General features: G+C 37.3%; 1 protein-coding gene across 1 annotated transcript; it reads right to left on the reverse strand.

Annotated features, from left to right (window-relative positions):
• Positions 1-979: 979 nt before the first annotated feature.
• Positions 980-4,971, reverse strand: LOC142543113 (DEAD-box ATP-dependent RNA helicase 45-like). The gene is made up of 2 exons (XM_075650157.1): positions 4,777-4,971; positions 980-4,565 (listed from the first exon to the last, which is right to left on the reverse strand). Exon 2 carries the CDS (start codon positions 4,495-4,497, stop codon positions 1,171-1,173), a length of 3,327 nt encoding a protein of 1,108 aa, XP_075506272.1. The 5' UTR covers positions 4,498-4,565; positions 4,777-4,971; the 3' UTR covers positions 980-1,170.
• Positions 4,972-16,806: the final 11,835 nt, after the last annotated feature.

Raw genomic sequence — 16,806 nt, forward strand, 5'->3', positions numbered from 1 at the left:
ATATTAAATGTGATGTATCTCACCGGGAGTAAAATGAATTTGGAATGTTCATCTATTGCCAAATCCCAAGAACAAGAAACTTGCAGAATAAAATTGTCATATGAGATCTAGTTTCTGCCTATTGATGGCAATTATATGGTTTAAGGTTACAACTTAATCCGGATAGTTGATTTCAATTTTTTTTTATGTGATGAAGATACCTTGCCTCCATTTGTGAAAGTATCAAGTCTTCAATATATATTTGTTCAATCAAACAAAAATAGTGAAATTTAACCTTTGTACCAAATCATAGGTCGATTTGACGAGGAAAAAAATGATGGTTTTGATAGAAAACACCCCTTGAACTTTCATCTGTACCTTCAAATATGTACTCATAAAAGATTCCTCAACTTTGAAAAAGGATAAAAATACAACTGGGTAATGAAATGCAACTGTTTTACTACCAGTGTCTTAAGAAACTGTATTGAGGTCTCTAGCCAAATAAATGTTTTATGCCAGAATGGTCTTATTAAATTAATTTTCAACAATTTGAGTATTTCACAGGTTTGCCATTCATTCGCATGCTTCATCTACAACTGCTTTTGGCGGTTCGAACTTCTTTGAATGGTATTTACCAATTTAAACAGTGAATCAGAAAAAAAAACTGTAATAACTAGGACTCCGTATGTCTGCAATATCATATTCTTAAACCGGTATGAATAATATTTCCAACACTAAACCAATCAAGCTGGAAGATAATTTACCTGTGGCACCAGCGATTACTGACCATCCGGAGTAGATACACAGTAGTAAGCCAGCAAAGTAAATGCAATCAAGACCAAGGAAAATAAACTTAACCGCAGACCTCCAATAAGGTTCCATTTCCAAATAAGAAATAAAAAAAAAAATCCAAGTTTCTTACCAGAAAACCGATTGATTAGAGTCAGCAGTCAATCTATAGATACCAGGAAATTCAATTGCACAAGAAACAACCGCTGAGTTTTAAATTGAGAAAAGGGAAGAAAAAGATTGCCAAAATACAAGAAAATAAGGAATTCTTACAACAAATAATCTAAATTTCTGGAGCCAAAGTACAAATGGGCAACTAACGACACCAATAATAAGTCTCAATTAAAAAAATCCCAATGGAAAAAAGAAATCTGTCAGCATCTGGGCCAGCAAAACTTGCTCTTAGACGACAGAATATCGGCCCGGTTGTGCTGATCCTGGAAGCGATAATCCATGAGACGTGATATCCTCCAAGGCACGCTTGAGTTCTGCTTTTGCCCTCTTGACAGATTGTTCAGTAGGGCCTTCAATGAACAAGTAGAGTTTTCTATCCCCTGGTCCAGCAACCTTGCCTGGAGGAAAGAATTGCCCTCTCGTGGTAATAGCAGCCCCGGTCCATTCAGAGATTGGGCCCAGAGTTTCCTTGTGTGTCACCTTCCATCGAGCATTTTGAGGAAAATCATTTATCTCCAACTCTGCTTCATAGTGTTCAGGCATGGCATCAGCCTGAATCTTCGCAAGGTTATGCTGTAAGTTCATGGCAGCTGCCAGAGCAGCTGCCCTAGCTGCCGCATCATTGCTGGTAACAGGCAGTCCAGTCCCCTGGACCACTGCTGATACGCCAGGAATAGCCAAACCAAGAACACCAGGCAATCCACCATTTGAAGTGAGCTGAGCTGCTGAGATAGGTGTTGGGGATGGAGCAGCATTAACTTTGGTAGCAGCGGCAAAAGCAGCAGCCTGGGCGAGGACAGTTTGGTGAGAAATGTCGCCACCTGCTTTTCTTACTCCTCCATCTTCATCTTCTGAATCCGATTTATCTTCCTCAAATCCATATTCTTTTGCCTGTGCTTTCTTCGCAGCTTTCCTCACTTCATCCTCCTCTTCATTGAATTTAAAACCGCTACCACCATAACCAGTTCCATGGGCTCGCTCAAGCCCCTGATTAATCTTTGCCATAAACCCATTCGCAAGCACTTTAAGATCATCAGGAACACTCTGTTCAGATAATTCAAGGGCTTTTACGAGATCCGGTGCATATCTTGCATCTTCCTCAGATATAAATGTTATAGCGCAACCTCTTCTGCCAGCCCGTCCTGTTCTACCAACACGATGAACATAGTCTTCGTAATGATTAGGAACATCAAAGTTAATAACTAGTTCAAGCTCCTTCACATCTAAACCTCTAGCAGCAATACTTGTAGCAACCAATAAATTGCACACGTTACTTTTAAAATCACCAATAGTGGATTCGCGATCTGTCTGATCCTTTGCCCCATGAAGTGAGAGACATGGATACCCAGATCTAATCAAATCCTTAAACAAAGCATCACATTTGTCTTGTGTATGGACAAATATTAATATCTTTCCTTTCTCGTACCATTCTCCAAGTAATTCTAGCAGCCTAAGGAACCTTTCACTTTCAGGTCTCACCTCAACAAGTTGCGTTATATCCTTGTTCACAACACTTCTCCCACCTACCTGTAGTTCGACAGGTTTATTCAACACTTTGCGTGCCAAAATTTCAACTTGACGCGGGAAAGTGGCAGAAAAGAGCACAGTTTGACGATCTGGTCGTGTATTTTGGACAATTCTAGTAATCTGAGGTTCAAAACCCATATCAAACATTCGATCAGCTTCATCCATGACCAAGTAAGTGACACGGCGCAAATTTGTAATCTTACCACCACTGGTGCATAGAATGTCGATCATTCTACCAGGAGTACAAACAACGATCTCAGCGCCTCGTTTCAAGTCACTAATTTGCTGGGCTACACCAGAACCTCCATATACAGGCACGCAGCTGAGAACCATCACCTTTGCAAACTTCTTGATATCACTGTGGATTTGTTGTACAAGCTCTCTCGTGGGAGCCATAATGAGCCCAATTGGCCCATCTCCAGGCATCAATGGAGATTGGTCCTTGATATGTCTCAACATTGGCAGAACAAATGCTAGCGTTTTGCCAGAGCCTGTTTTAGCAATACCAATGCAATCTCGCCCACTCATTATAATAGGCAAGGCCTGAGCTTGAATAGGCATTGGCTTTTTATAATTTAGTTTCTTAATGGCATCCAGTATTTTAGTTGATAACCCTGTCTGATGCCAATTCTTGACAGGTTTTGAGACATCCTTCCCATGTATCCTCAGTTCCAGTTCTTTCCGATATGCTGCGACCTCTTCGGAAGTCATCTTGTTAATTTCCTTCACTTCAATATAAAAATTCTTCCGAAAGGGAGGATAATCAATTTTTGAATGGTCAACAATAGAAAGCTTCTCAACTTTAGTCTTCTTCATCCGTTTCATGAATTCTTCATCATCTTCATCTTCTTGAGGATCTTCGTCATATTTGAGATCTCCATAATCCGAATCAGAATCTTCTCCAGGAATTATTCTTCCCATAGTCTTAGTCATACCTTTTTTAGATTGAACAGAGTTCTGTTTTTCAGTTGTTTGAGCCACATCAGGACCCAAGTTGTTGGAAGACTCCCCTGCATTGTATAGCCTCTCAACTTCTGGTAACACCGTAGAGTTCATAAAAGCATCTAATGGATCAATTTCATCATCCTCGGCAGCATGATCATTCTCACTTAGCAATGCAGGTATGGACCCATTCTCATTATCAGTGGACATCTCATTGGAATTCTCCATAACATGCTTGACAGTTTCATCCTCATCAATTACTGATTTTTCCTCAGGGACTGCTTCTTCGTCATCAGATTCCCCTTCAAGGGTCCATGTTTTTCCAGACAAGGGTTCATCTGTATTGACTGATCCTTCAAGTTTTTGCACCTCAAGTTCCTCCTTTCTTCTTAATTCCTGCCATTCCTGTACTCTCCTTCTCCGTTTCTCCATCTCTTCATCCAGTCTCTTCTGTTCTTCAGCAAGATCTTCTTCCCGAGAGTTTCCTTTAGTGACTACTGACTCTTCATGGCTTTCTTTCCGTTGGTCATTGTCTTGACTGTCATCCCTATGCTGGTTCTGCTTGTTACTCACTTCATCATCTCTCTTTTTGTAATCTTCCTCTTTCCTGCGCCGTTTTCCATGGTCCCTCTCATCATCACTACTGCTGTACAACCTAGACATTTCATAGTTTTTATCCTTTTCATTGTATTTGTCCCTCCCCCTTTTCTTCTCCCTCCCCCTTCTCTCCCTCTGCTTCTCACTTTCTCTTCCCCTTTCTCTTGCCCTATCTCTATCCCTATCCCTAACTTTCTCCCTCTCTCTGTCTAACTCCAACTCTTCAGCATCCTTATCTCTGCCTCTGGACTTGCCTCGAACTCTTTCATCGTTCCGACTCCTCTTCGTCCTCTCATGGTCCTTCTCACCGTGCTTATCCTTGTGCATTTCTCTGTCCCTGTACTTACTTAAATCACTCTTTTCTTTCTCATGCCGGCCCCTATTCCTGTCTTTATCAGAACTTCGATCTTCTCTATCACGATTCTTTTTCTTCGTTTCTTCCTTTTCAGAAGCATCCCTCCTGGATTTACGTGGTTTCCGCTCTTCCATTGGATCTATCTTCAAACAACTAATCAATTCCTGACTTCAAATTCAAGTCTTAAACGCAGAACAGGATCCTGTAAAACATTATCACGCAACATAAAATAAAATAAAAAAATTCGAGTTCACAAGACACAAAAACAAAGAACTGACTAATAAATGAATCGTAAGGCGTGTGTTTGATAGGGTGGGTGGGTGCGCGCGCGCGCGCATCAAGTATTATTAAGACCAAAACATAGTGTTTTTCCAGAAAATATGCTATGAATTCGATGTACAAGGAGCCCAAACCTGATTTAGACTTCTTTATCGAGAAATTTTGGGAACCCTAGAATGGTATCGTTGGATTGAGAAGGCTCTGTTCCCTTTTGCCCTTCCGGTCGGTTGGGTTGGGGCTCATCTCATTTCCCATGAATTTTTATTTTATATGTTCTCCTTTTCTATTTTCCTCAGTCAGAAACGTAACTACTGTACTAAACCTCCAACCAAGAATAAATCTAAATAAACTAGACGTATACATATTTCCAACGAGACCTTGCTAGGGACCGGGTTGGACCCAGACTCGGACCGTGCCGGTGGTCAGTGCTCCAATTAATTGGGTCAATAGATTTGATCCATAACCTTGATCGTAACCGATCAAAGGCTGTTCTGTCATAGTTTTAGGATCTAAAACCCTGTCGGCAATTAATGTTGATGAATGGAGGTTGACATATCTCTCCCCTCAGTTCCAATCATCTTTCATCGAGTTTTTTCTCTCCACTTGAAGTATTTAAATATTTAGTTCTATAATATTTGTGAGGCGATTGTTTTTTGTATTAAGAGAGAGTATGTTCTCTTTGAAAACACAGTAACTGATTGTAACATAAATATTATAGTGGAATTTTTTCATCTTACCCGTGGTTTTACTCTAATAGTTTTTAAGGGTTTTTCACGTAAATCTCGATATTCAGTTTTATAATTTATTTTCATATTATTATGTTATGTTGCCGCACGTGGGACTAACAAGTGGTATAAGAGTTTTGGTTTAAAATTTCTTAAAATTCTGAGTATGCTATATGATTACAGTCTAGACTGATCTTCAACATCAGAAATTTTTTTTTTTTAGATTTTTTATTAAGGCGGGATAATTTTGTCCAGTCTACTAAATTGTTGTGACATAATAACAGGCAGGTACGAGATAACAAACTTTAATGGAAGCAATATTATGCTGTGGAAAATAAAGATACAAGTAGTTTTAAGAAAGAAGAATTGCTTGGCGGCTATTGGAGATAGACCGATAGAAATAACGAATGATGAAAAATGGAATGAGATTAATGATAATGATGTTGCCAATTTACACTTAACTATAGCAGACGAAGTACTGTTAAGTATCTGTGAGATAACAAAAGTTATATGTGATATTCTAACAACGATGTACGATGTCAAGTCACTACACAACATGATTTTCCTACAGAGAAGTCTTTATACTCTTCGGATGGCGGAATCCTCATCGATGACCTATCATATCAATACACTAAATTCTCTATTTGCCCAACTCACTTCTATGAGGCATAAAGTAGAGGAAAATGAACGTGCAGAGCTTCTACTTTCAAAGTCTATCAGATTCATATTATCAACTTATCATCAACTTAACCAAAAATATTCTTATGGGCTCTCTAAAATTTAATGATGTCTTAACTGTGATTCTCAGAGAAGAAAGTCGGTTCAAGAATAAGGAAGATATGTTGGTAACTTCGACGCAGGCATAGACTTTACCGATGATAAGAGGAAAATTTATGGACCGTGACTCCAGTTGGAGCCAAAGGCAAGATAGATCAAATTCGAGAAATAAGAAGAAAAGTATTTACTGCTTTAAATATAGAGGTAAAGGGAACTTCAAGAAATAGTGTACGAGTATCGAGAAGATTTTTCAAGGAAATGTGGCTAGTACTTCAGGCAGTTGTGAAATATTATTCAGCAAAACGGCAACACTTGCAGAAGGTAGACAATAATTATGTGACATATGAATTATGGATTCAGGAGCGACATGGGACATGACGTCTCGGAGAGAATTGTGTGATCATTATGAATCAGTCTTAGGATGATATGTATTCATGAGAAATGATCATGACTTAGAAATTGCTGGGTTCGGTACTATAAAAATAAAAATGTTTGATGGAACCATTCGCTCCATAAAGAGATACGACATGTGAAGGGACTGATGAAAAATCTTTTATCCTTGGGACAATTGTACGATATCAGGTGCAAAACCTGTATCGAGAACGTGATTATGAATATTGTGAATGGTGCGCTTGTAGTTATGAAGACGGAAAAAGTTGCTACAAATCTGTATGTATTTTTGAAAGAAACACACAAATAGATAGAGCCAGCTATTGCATCAATTGGTTCAGTTGCATCAATTAGTTCAGGAGAAGAATTAACAATGTTATGGCATAGAAAGCTCGGGCATATGTCAGAACGATGGTTGAAAATTTTCTCAGAACATAAGCTCATGCTGGGACTTACAGAAATATCACTACCATTTTGTGAGCGTTGTGTTATTAGTAAACAACACAGGTTAAATTTTGGCACTTCCAATGCCAAAAGAAAAAGCATATTGGAGTTGATTCATTCGGATGTTTGGCAAGCATCATTTGTATCCTTAGGAGGAGCGAGATAATTTTTCTCGTTCATTGATGATTTCTCTAGAAGATGTTGGATGTATCAAATCAAGAAGAAATCGTATGTTTTCCTAGATTTTCAAAGATTTCAAAGCGCGGGTTGAACTTGATTCTGAAAATAAAATCAATTGTTTGAGGACTGACAATGGAGGAGAATATACCAATGACAAATTTGATGCATTTCGTCACTATGAGGTCATCAAAAGACAGTTTACGATGGCTTACACACCTCAACATAATTGAGTAACGGAGAGGATGAATATGACCTTCGTTGGACATAACAAGAGCCGTGTTGAGGACTGCTGGTGTAGATAAGTCATTTTGGACAGAAGCAGTTAAAATCTCTTGTTATATTATCAATCGTCCTCATTCAATGGTGATGGATATGAAGACTTTGATGGAGATGTGGACTGAGAAGCTGATTGATTATTCTCATTTGCATACATTTGGAAGTTCCGTGTATGTTTTGTACAATGATTAAGAAATATCGAAGTTGGATTCGAAATCTAGATAATGTATCTTCTTGGGTTATGCTGATGTAGTAAAAAAGTTTCGCTTGTGGTATCCTACTTTCCACAAGCTTGTTACAAAGGCACGCTGAGTTCAAAAACTATTATATTTCAGGTGGAAAATAAGACGAACGAATGTCAAATTTCTTGTTGAAACGTCTGCTCTTTTTATTGCTTTAAAAGTACTAGAATTTTTTTTTTTAAAACCTCACTTAACATCGGCCGAACCATAAAATATTTTTGACATCATTTTAAAAATAAACATCCAACTGCTATTTAAAAATCCAAAGGAAAATATTTTAAAGCATAAAATCGTCAAACATTTTACCAACCTAAAAACATTATTTGAAAAGTATAGACCATACTAAACCTCTCAAAAGCCTCTCAAAAAGCATAAATGAATAATCTTAAAAATCCTTAACGTAAATCATGAGTCGTAAATCATAATGCGGAAAAAGTAGAAGCGCTGGTCCTCGGGTTGTGTGCGCCTTCAGTCCAGTCAAATCACCCGTCAAGTCTTCCCTCAAACTCACCTGCATCCATCAGACCTAGTGAGTCTAAAGACTCAACACACCATCATCTTTATAGCAAGTAATACGTAATACAGTCAACATATAACAGTGAAAAATATTTGTACTTAAAATATCGTTTTCATGAAGATGCATAAACTTCAAACATGAACATTTTCGTAAATCTTATATGATGCATGAACTTTAAATATAAACATTTTCATAATGATGCGTCAACCTTAAGCATAAACATTTTCATGACATGTATAACATAAACCTTAACCTTTTTCTTTTTCATGACATGACATAAAATCCTTTTTAACATGATCATAAACATTTTTCCTTTTCCTTTTTTTTTCCTTTGTTGAATTCAGATCGTTAATTGTGACTTTCCTCAAACCTCAAAAGTCGATGGATCCATCTACATGTAACCACAGTACTGGGCGGCGGGGACATCAGCGATACTCTCACCGGTTAACTGAGCCTTGGCCTATCATGATCGAATAGAAATACGATCGTCGGGGCTCCCTCTGGGGCCTTCTCCCTCTCACGATATTCTCATTCTTACCTCAAACCTCATATCCTCATAACCTCATATTCGCAATAATGGAAACACGATCGTCGGGCTGCCACTGGAACCATCACCCTCACGACATTGCCATCATTAACGAATTAGTCACAATCACTTCACTTCCTTCAACATTTATCATTCCCATCACTTTAGAAAAATCATGAATAATATTAGCATTTTTCATTTTTAAACCAAGCATGCAACATGTATTTTAAATGTCTTCCCTCAATCATAAAAAATCAAATAGACATTTAAAAATCATAATTTAATCATGAACATTTTATAAATAATTAAAAATGACATTTTAACCTCAAAACATGTATAATAACATTTTTACATATTAAATCATAACCATCTAAAATTCCTTAAACATTTAAAATATCATTTTAACATATAAAATCTCCACAAACATCCATAACTATAAAAAAATTAATCATATTAGCACATAAAACAGCATTCAGGGCACTGCCATGACGTTTACTAATTTTTAGGTATAAAAGACCGTTTTACCCCTAGACGTAAAATTCCTCGGTTTTGACTTTTATTTTGACTTCATGACTCTAACATCTCTCAAATAATTATTTAAGCCTACATGAATTTTTTCATATTTTTATTTAGCATAAATCGAGGACTTTTAATTTAATCTTTAAATAAGACGTATTAACGCGTTTTAATCCCGAATTAAACCAAACCTTAATATAAAATTCCCAAATTAAAAACTTAGACTTCTAACAATTATTTAAGCTTAACACTAATTTTTCATAATTTTATAAGGCCTAAACTAGGCGTTTCAATTAACTCGTTAATTAGCGTTTCGTGCGGCTGGTTAAATTCCTGAATAAATCCAAAACTCGTTATTTTGATCCCAAATTTTACACATAACATTTTTAAGATTTATTCTACCCTTCTAAGTCATGATCCACCCCCATGGACCCATAATTTCAATTTTAGCTTTATTAATTTCGTTTTTGACACATTATCGAACACATTGAGCCATCTCCCAATTTACTCGAGCCACGCCCCAGCCGCCTCAAGCCAAAACCTAGCCAACTCACCTAGGGACCATATTGACCAAGCCCAGCCCAAAATCATGACCCTAACCCGCTCAAAAACTTGCTGAAAGTCGCCCCAAAATCTGTATGTGTGTGTGCGTGAGATTCCATGTGCTTCTAGGACTCCTAGCCAACTTAGGACACCTCCAGCCGAGCCACCACCGAGTCCACACAACCCTCACCTTCCCTGGACCACGCCTAGCCCCAGCCCGGACCAACCCATGTCCTGAAACCAGCGCATGAAGCACCTGAATCAGAACAGCCTGCGCGTTTCCCCCTCCCCCTTGCGTGTGTGCGTTCCTTCTCGTGGGCTCTTGCTCGAGCCCCCACGAGCCCTGCCCCTTCATACCCCTCCTTGAACCATCCTAAGCCACCGTCCAGACCACCTAACCCAGCCCTCAACCAAACCATCCCCCAGAAATTCTCGGCTACAACAGAATTCCCTCGAGAAGAGTCCCATCCAGCGGGGTCTCCTCTCCAGCCATGCTGCGCGAGTCCTAGCCCCATAGGGCTCTACCAGGCCCTCTCCTCTGACCCTCCTCGAGCCCCAGCCAGCCCTGACCAATCCCCAAGGCCCCATGCAAAGAAACCGAACCACCTGAATACACACACTTTCTGTTCTTGTTCCGAAAGTTCCCTATGGTCTCAGCTTCTGTTCTTGTGTGTGTGCAGCATATTGTGCATGAGTTTAGGCCCTTAAATTCGTGTAAAACATGCCCTATATCATCCTAATTCATGGCAGCCCCTTTTACAACATAAAAACATGATTTTGGAATCAAATACACAAGTTTGAAACCTATATGCACATAGTTACGAAATAAAATTGTGTGTCATGTTTTCTTTCAAATCATGAGCAAATAAATATTATGATGTGATAGATGTTTGAAAGAAAGAAATATGGCGTGCCTTTGCGTTTTAAACGCACGAATAAACGTTGGCGACGAAGAACGGAGCAAGACCTTGGCTTGATTCTACCTCCGCAACCTTTGAATTTTCCTTCCAAAATATTGTAGGTGTGTGCCTTGTATTTGGAAGTGTTTATTGGGAGAGAAAATTTCAGAAAAGAGGCGTGAGAATTGTGTGATAACGGGGAGGGTTTTGAGTATTATATAGTAATTAATTCACTAAACAAGGCTTAGGCCCAATAAGCATACAAATTAGGCCCATTAATCTTTAATTAAATAATAAAAAATATTTTATTTAATAAAGTTTGTGAATTAAATAGCCGTGTTGCTAAAAAGTTCGTATTTTTGTTGAAAATCCAACACTGATAAAATTTACGTCCCGACGTATAAAATCACCTCAAAACCCTTTATTCTCAAAAATAAGAAAAATCATCACCCATATTTTAAATAATAAAAAAAACAATTAACCAATAAAAGCATTTTCTATTTTTCAGCCATCGGTCTCCGTTCCTCGATCGCAACTCGAATATCCTTTAAAAATAATTTAATGCAACCATGTAGAAAATACATTTTAAACATGCAAATATGTACAACATAATTAATTTATGCAATTAAAATATTTAATTAAAATACAGGAGAATTTAATAATTTGCATGCATGTGGTTCGCGTGGACTTTAAAATTTTCGGGGCGTTACAATCTTCCCCCCTTAAATTGAATTTCGTCCTCGAAATTCGCTTATCTTTAATAACCTAAAGTTTAGTCTTAGTTCTAGTATCCCAAAAATCCACGCTTCCGATACGCTATTCTGATAAAACTTAAATTCTAGAATATCCTTACGTCTCCTTGATCCCAATTGTTTTTACCTTCTAAATCCTTATTTTCGAAATTGCAACTTAAAAAGACCCAAATGACTTAGTGCTATTACTATCATAACCTCGAATTTCAATTTTTCTTACAATTCCCAATATTAAAAGATGGATGATCATACTTATTGTATATTATTTTCCTTATTTTGTACCCAAAATATTCATCAACTTATCAAATTCCAATCTTAAAATCCCAAACGCCTCCGCTAACGCTTAAATTTTTCAAGCCTAATATCAATTCATCCTTAAAAACCCTTGATTAACATTCCTTATAACACTAAAACCAGGATATCCCAAGGTTCTGAATATTCTTAAAAGTCTAAATCATCAAAATTTCTATCAATTTAAACCATCAAATTATCGCTTACTGCTAAATTAGTCCCCAAATTCCTTAATTAACCGATAAATTTTTGGCATTCTTAATTTTCTTCTACAGCTTTCCCATAGCATAATTTCGATAAATTTAAACTTATTTGCTCAAAATCAATTTCTATAACCAATATTACCTTTTGTCAAAACTTAAAATCTCAATTTATACATTTCTATACTCCCAAAGTCGTTGTAAATCCTCGAATCATTATTACTTATGAGTAATTTCCAAAAATTAATTCAACTAGTAACCACGAATCATAAATATTTTCTTAGAAAATCTACGTGTCCCAAAGCATTCGTAATATTCACGATTAACTTATAGCCCAAAAATAGAACGTCAATGCTAAAACCCAAAAATCAACATAATTCAATTCCATCACAAAGCCAACATGCGTTAAAATAAAATAATTTCTTATTTCATATCATATCATGTATAAAAATTCCAGATCATATAAAACATTTATCATCATAAAGCTATTAAACATGTGACGTGAACATATAAGCCATTTACTTATGCAGGTAGCATCATAAAATCATATAAAGCATGTAAACTTACAAATTGAGGCTTGACGACTGATATTTCTGGCGCTGATGGTGGCACAACCCTTTACAGGACCATTGTTCTGATACCAACTGAAATGTCTGCTCTTTTTATTGCTTTAAAAGTACTAGAATTTTTTTTTAAACCTCACTTAGCATCGACCGAACCATAAAATATTTTTGACATCATTTTAAAAATAAACATCCAACTGCTATTTAAAAATCCAAAGGAAAATATTTTAAAGCATAAAATCGTCAAACATTTTACCAACCTAAAAACATTATTTGAAAAGTATAGCCCATACTAAACCTCTCAAAAGCCTCTCAAAAAGCATAAATGAATAATCTTAAAAATCCTTAACGTAAATCATGAGTCGTAAATCATAATGCTGAAAAAGTAGAAGCGCTGGTCCTCGGGTTGTGTGCGCCTTCAGTCCAGTCAAATCACCCGTCAAGTCCTCCCTCAAACTCACCTGAATCCATCACACCTAGTGAGTCTAAAGACTCAACACACCATCATCTTTATAGCAAGTAATACGTAATACAGTAAACATATAACAGTGAAAAATATTTGTACTTAAAATATCGTTTTCATGAAGATGCATAAACTTCAAATATGAACATTTTCGTAAATCTTTTATGATGCATGAACTTTAAGTAGAAACATTTTCATAATGATGCGTCAACCTTAAGCATAAACATTTTCAGGACATGTATAACATAAACCTTAACATTTTCCTTTTTCCTCAACATGACATGACATAAAACCTTTTTAACATGATCATAAACATTTTTCTTTTCCTTTTTTTTTCCTTTGTTGAATTCAGATCGTTAATTGTGACTTTCCTCAAACCTCAAAAGTCGATAGATCCATCTACATGTAACCGCAGTACTGGGCGGCGGGGACATCAGCGACACTCTCACCAGTCAACTGAGCCTTGTCCTATCATGATCTAATAGAAATACGATCGTCGGGGCTCCCTCTGAGGCCTTCTCCCATAAATGGGCTCCCTCTGAGACCTTCTCCCCTCACGATATTCCCATTCTTACCTCAAACCTTATATCCTCATAACCTCATATTCGCAATAATGAAAACACGATCGTCGGGCTCCCACTGGAACCATCACCCTCACGACATCGCCATCATTAACGAATTAGTCACAATCACTTCACTTCCTTCAACATTTATCATTCCCATCACTTTAGAAAAATCATGAATAATATTAGCATTTTTCATTTTTAAACCAAGCATGCAACATGTATTTTAAATATCTTCCCTCAATCATAAAAAATCAAATAGACATTTAAAAATCATAATTTAATCATGAACATTTTATAAATAATTAAAAATGACATTTTAACCTCAAAACATGTATAATAACATTTTTACATATTAAATCATAACCATCTAAAATTCCTTAAACATTTAAAATATCATTTTAACATATAAACCTCCACAAACATCCATAACTATAAAAAAATTAATCATATTAGCACATAAAACAGCATTCAGGGCACTGCCATGACGTTTACTAATTTTTAGGTATAAAAGACCGTTTTACCCCTAGACGTAAAATTCCTCGGTTTTGACTTTTATCTTGATTTCATGACTCTAACATGTCCCAAATAATTATTTAAGCCTATATGAATTTTTTCATATTTTTATTTAGCTTAAATCGAGGACTTTTAATTTAATTTTTAAATAAGACGTATTAACGCGTTTTAATCCCGAATTAAACCAAACCTTAATATAAAATTCCCAAATTAAAAACTTAGACTTCTAACAATTATTTAAGCTTAACACTAATTTTTCATAATTTTATAAGGCTTAAAACTAGGCGTTTCAATTAACTCGTTAATTAGCGTTTCGTGCGGCGGTTAAATTCTGAATAAATCCAAAACTCGTTATTTTGATCCCAAATCTTACACATAACATTTTTAAGATTTATTCTACCCTTCTAAGTCATGAGCCACCCCCATGGACCCATAATTTCAATTTTAGCTTTATTAATTTCGTTTTTGACACCTTATCGAACACACCGAGCCATCTCCCAATTTACTCGAGCCACGCCCGAGCCGCCTCAAGCCAAAACCTAGCCAACTCACCTAGGGACCATACTGACTAAGCCCAGCCCAAAATCATGAACCTAACCCGCTCAAAAACTTGCTGAAAGTCGCCCCAAAATTTGTATGTGCGTGTGCGTGAGACTCCATGTGCTTCTAGGACTCCTAGCCAACTTAGGACACCTCCAGCCGAGCCACCACCGAGCCCACACGACCCTCACCTTCCCTGGACCACGCCTAGCCCCAGCCCGGACCAACCCATGTCCTGAAACCAGCGCATGAAGCACCTGAATCAGAACAGCCTGCGCGTTTCCCCCTCCCCCTTGCGTGCGTGCGTTCCTTCTCGTGGGCTCTTGCTCGAGCCCCCACGAGCCCTGCCCCTTCCTACCACTCCTTGAACCATCCTAAGCCACCGTCAAGACCACCTAACCCAGCCCTCAACCGAACCATCCCCCAGAAATTCTCGGCTACAACAGAATTCCCTCGAGAAGAGTCCCATCCAGCGGGGTCTCCTCTCCAGCCATGCTGCGCGAGTCCTAGCCCCATAGGGCTCTACCAGGCCCTCTCCTCTGACCCTGCTCGAGCCCCAGCCAGCCCTGACCAATCCCCAAGGCCCATGCAAAGAAACCGAACCACCTGAATACACACACTTTCTGTTCTTGTTCCGAAAGTTCCCTATGGTCTCAGCTTCTGTTCTTGTGTGTGTGCAGCATATTGTGCATGAGTTTAGGCCCTTAAATTCGTGTAAAACATGCCCTATATCATCCTAATTCATGGCAGCCCCTTTTACAACATAAAAACATGATTTTGGAATCAAATACACAAGTTTGAAACCTATATGCACATAGTTACGAAAATAAAATCGTGTGTCATGTTTTCTTTCAAATCATGAGCAAATAAATATTATGATGTGATAGATGTTTGAAAGAAAGAAATATGGCGTGCCTTTGCGTTTTAAACGCACGAATAAACGTTGGCGATGAAGAACGGAGCAAGACCTTGGCTTGATTGTGCCTCGCAACCTTTGAATTTTCCTTCCAAAATATTGTAGGTGTGTGCCGTGTATTTGGAAGTGTTTTTTGGGAGAGATAATTTCAGAAAAGAGGCGTGAGAATTGTGTGATAATGGGGAGGATTTTGAGTATTATATAGTAATTAATTCACTAAACAAGGCTTAGGCCCAATAAGCATACAAATTAGACCCATTAATCTTTAATTAAATAATAAAAAATATTTTATTTAATAAAATTTGTGAATTAAATAGCCGGGTTGCTAAAAAGTTCGTATTTTTGTTGAAAATTCAACACTGATAAAATTTACGTCCCGACGTATGAAATCACCTCAAAACCCTTTATTCTCAAAAATAAGAAAAATCATCACCCATATTTTAAATAATAAAAAAAACAATTAACCAATAAAAACATTTTCTATTTTTCAGCCATCGGTCTCCGTCCTCGATCGCAACTCGAATATCCTTTAAAAATACATTTAATGCAACCATGTAGAAAATACATTTTAAACATGCAAATATGTACAACATAATTAATTTATGCAATTAAATCATTTAATTAAAATACAGGAGAATTTAATAATTTGCATGCATGTGGTTCGCGTGGACTTTAAAATTTTCGGGGCGTTACACTTGTGAAGCAGTACCTGAGCACGAAGAACAAAAATATGTTGAGTCTGAGGTTTCCACTGTGAGGCAGTCAATTCGAGACTGAAGATCACCATGTTAGCTTTCAAATTATGTCACTGACAATATGCAATAATGCTTTCAGTGAATGTGCAATACTGCTTTCAGTGACATTCACTGAAAGCAGTATTGCATATTGTCTATTAACAGAGGATGGTGAGCCATCGAGTTTACATGGGGATACTCGAAGATCAGACGTATCCATGTGGACGACAATAATGCATGAAGAATTAGAGGCATTAAACAAGAATAAAACTTGGGATCTTGTTACACTACCATGAGAGAGAAAATCCATTGGTAACAAATGAGAATATAAGATCAAGCGTTATGGCAATAACCAAGTGGAGCGGTATCGTGCTAAATTGGTGGTAAAAAGTATGCTAAAAAGAAGGCATTGACTTCAATGAGATATTTTCTCATGTGGTTAGGCTACAACAGCCATAGTAGTGTTGGCATTGTATGCGGTGTTTAACATATATCTAGAACAACTAAATGTAAAAACGACATTTCTTCATGGAGATATTGAAGAAGAAATCAATATGCTCCAACTATAAGGTTTTGCGAAAAATGGCAAAG

Source organism: Primulina tabacum, chromosome 4 (genome assembly GCF_025594145.1).
Source record: "Primulina tabacum isolate GXHZ01 chromosome 4, ASM2559414v2, whole genome shotgun sequence".
NCBI lineage: Eukaryota > Viridiplantae > Streptophyta > Magnoliopsida > Lamiales > Gesneriaceae > Primulina > Primulina tabacum.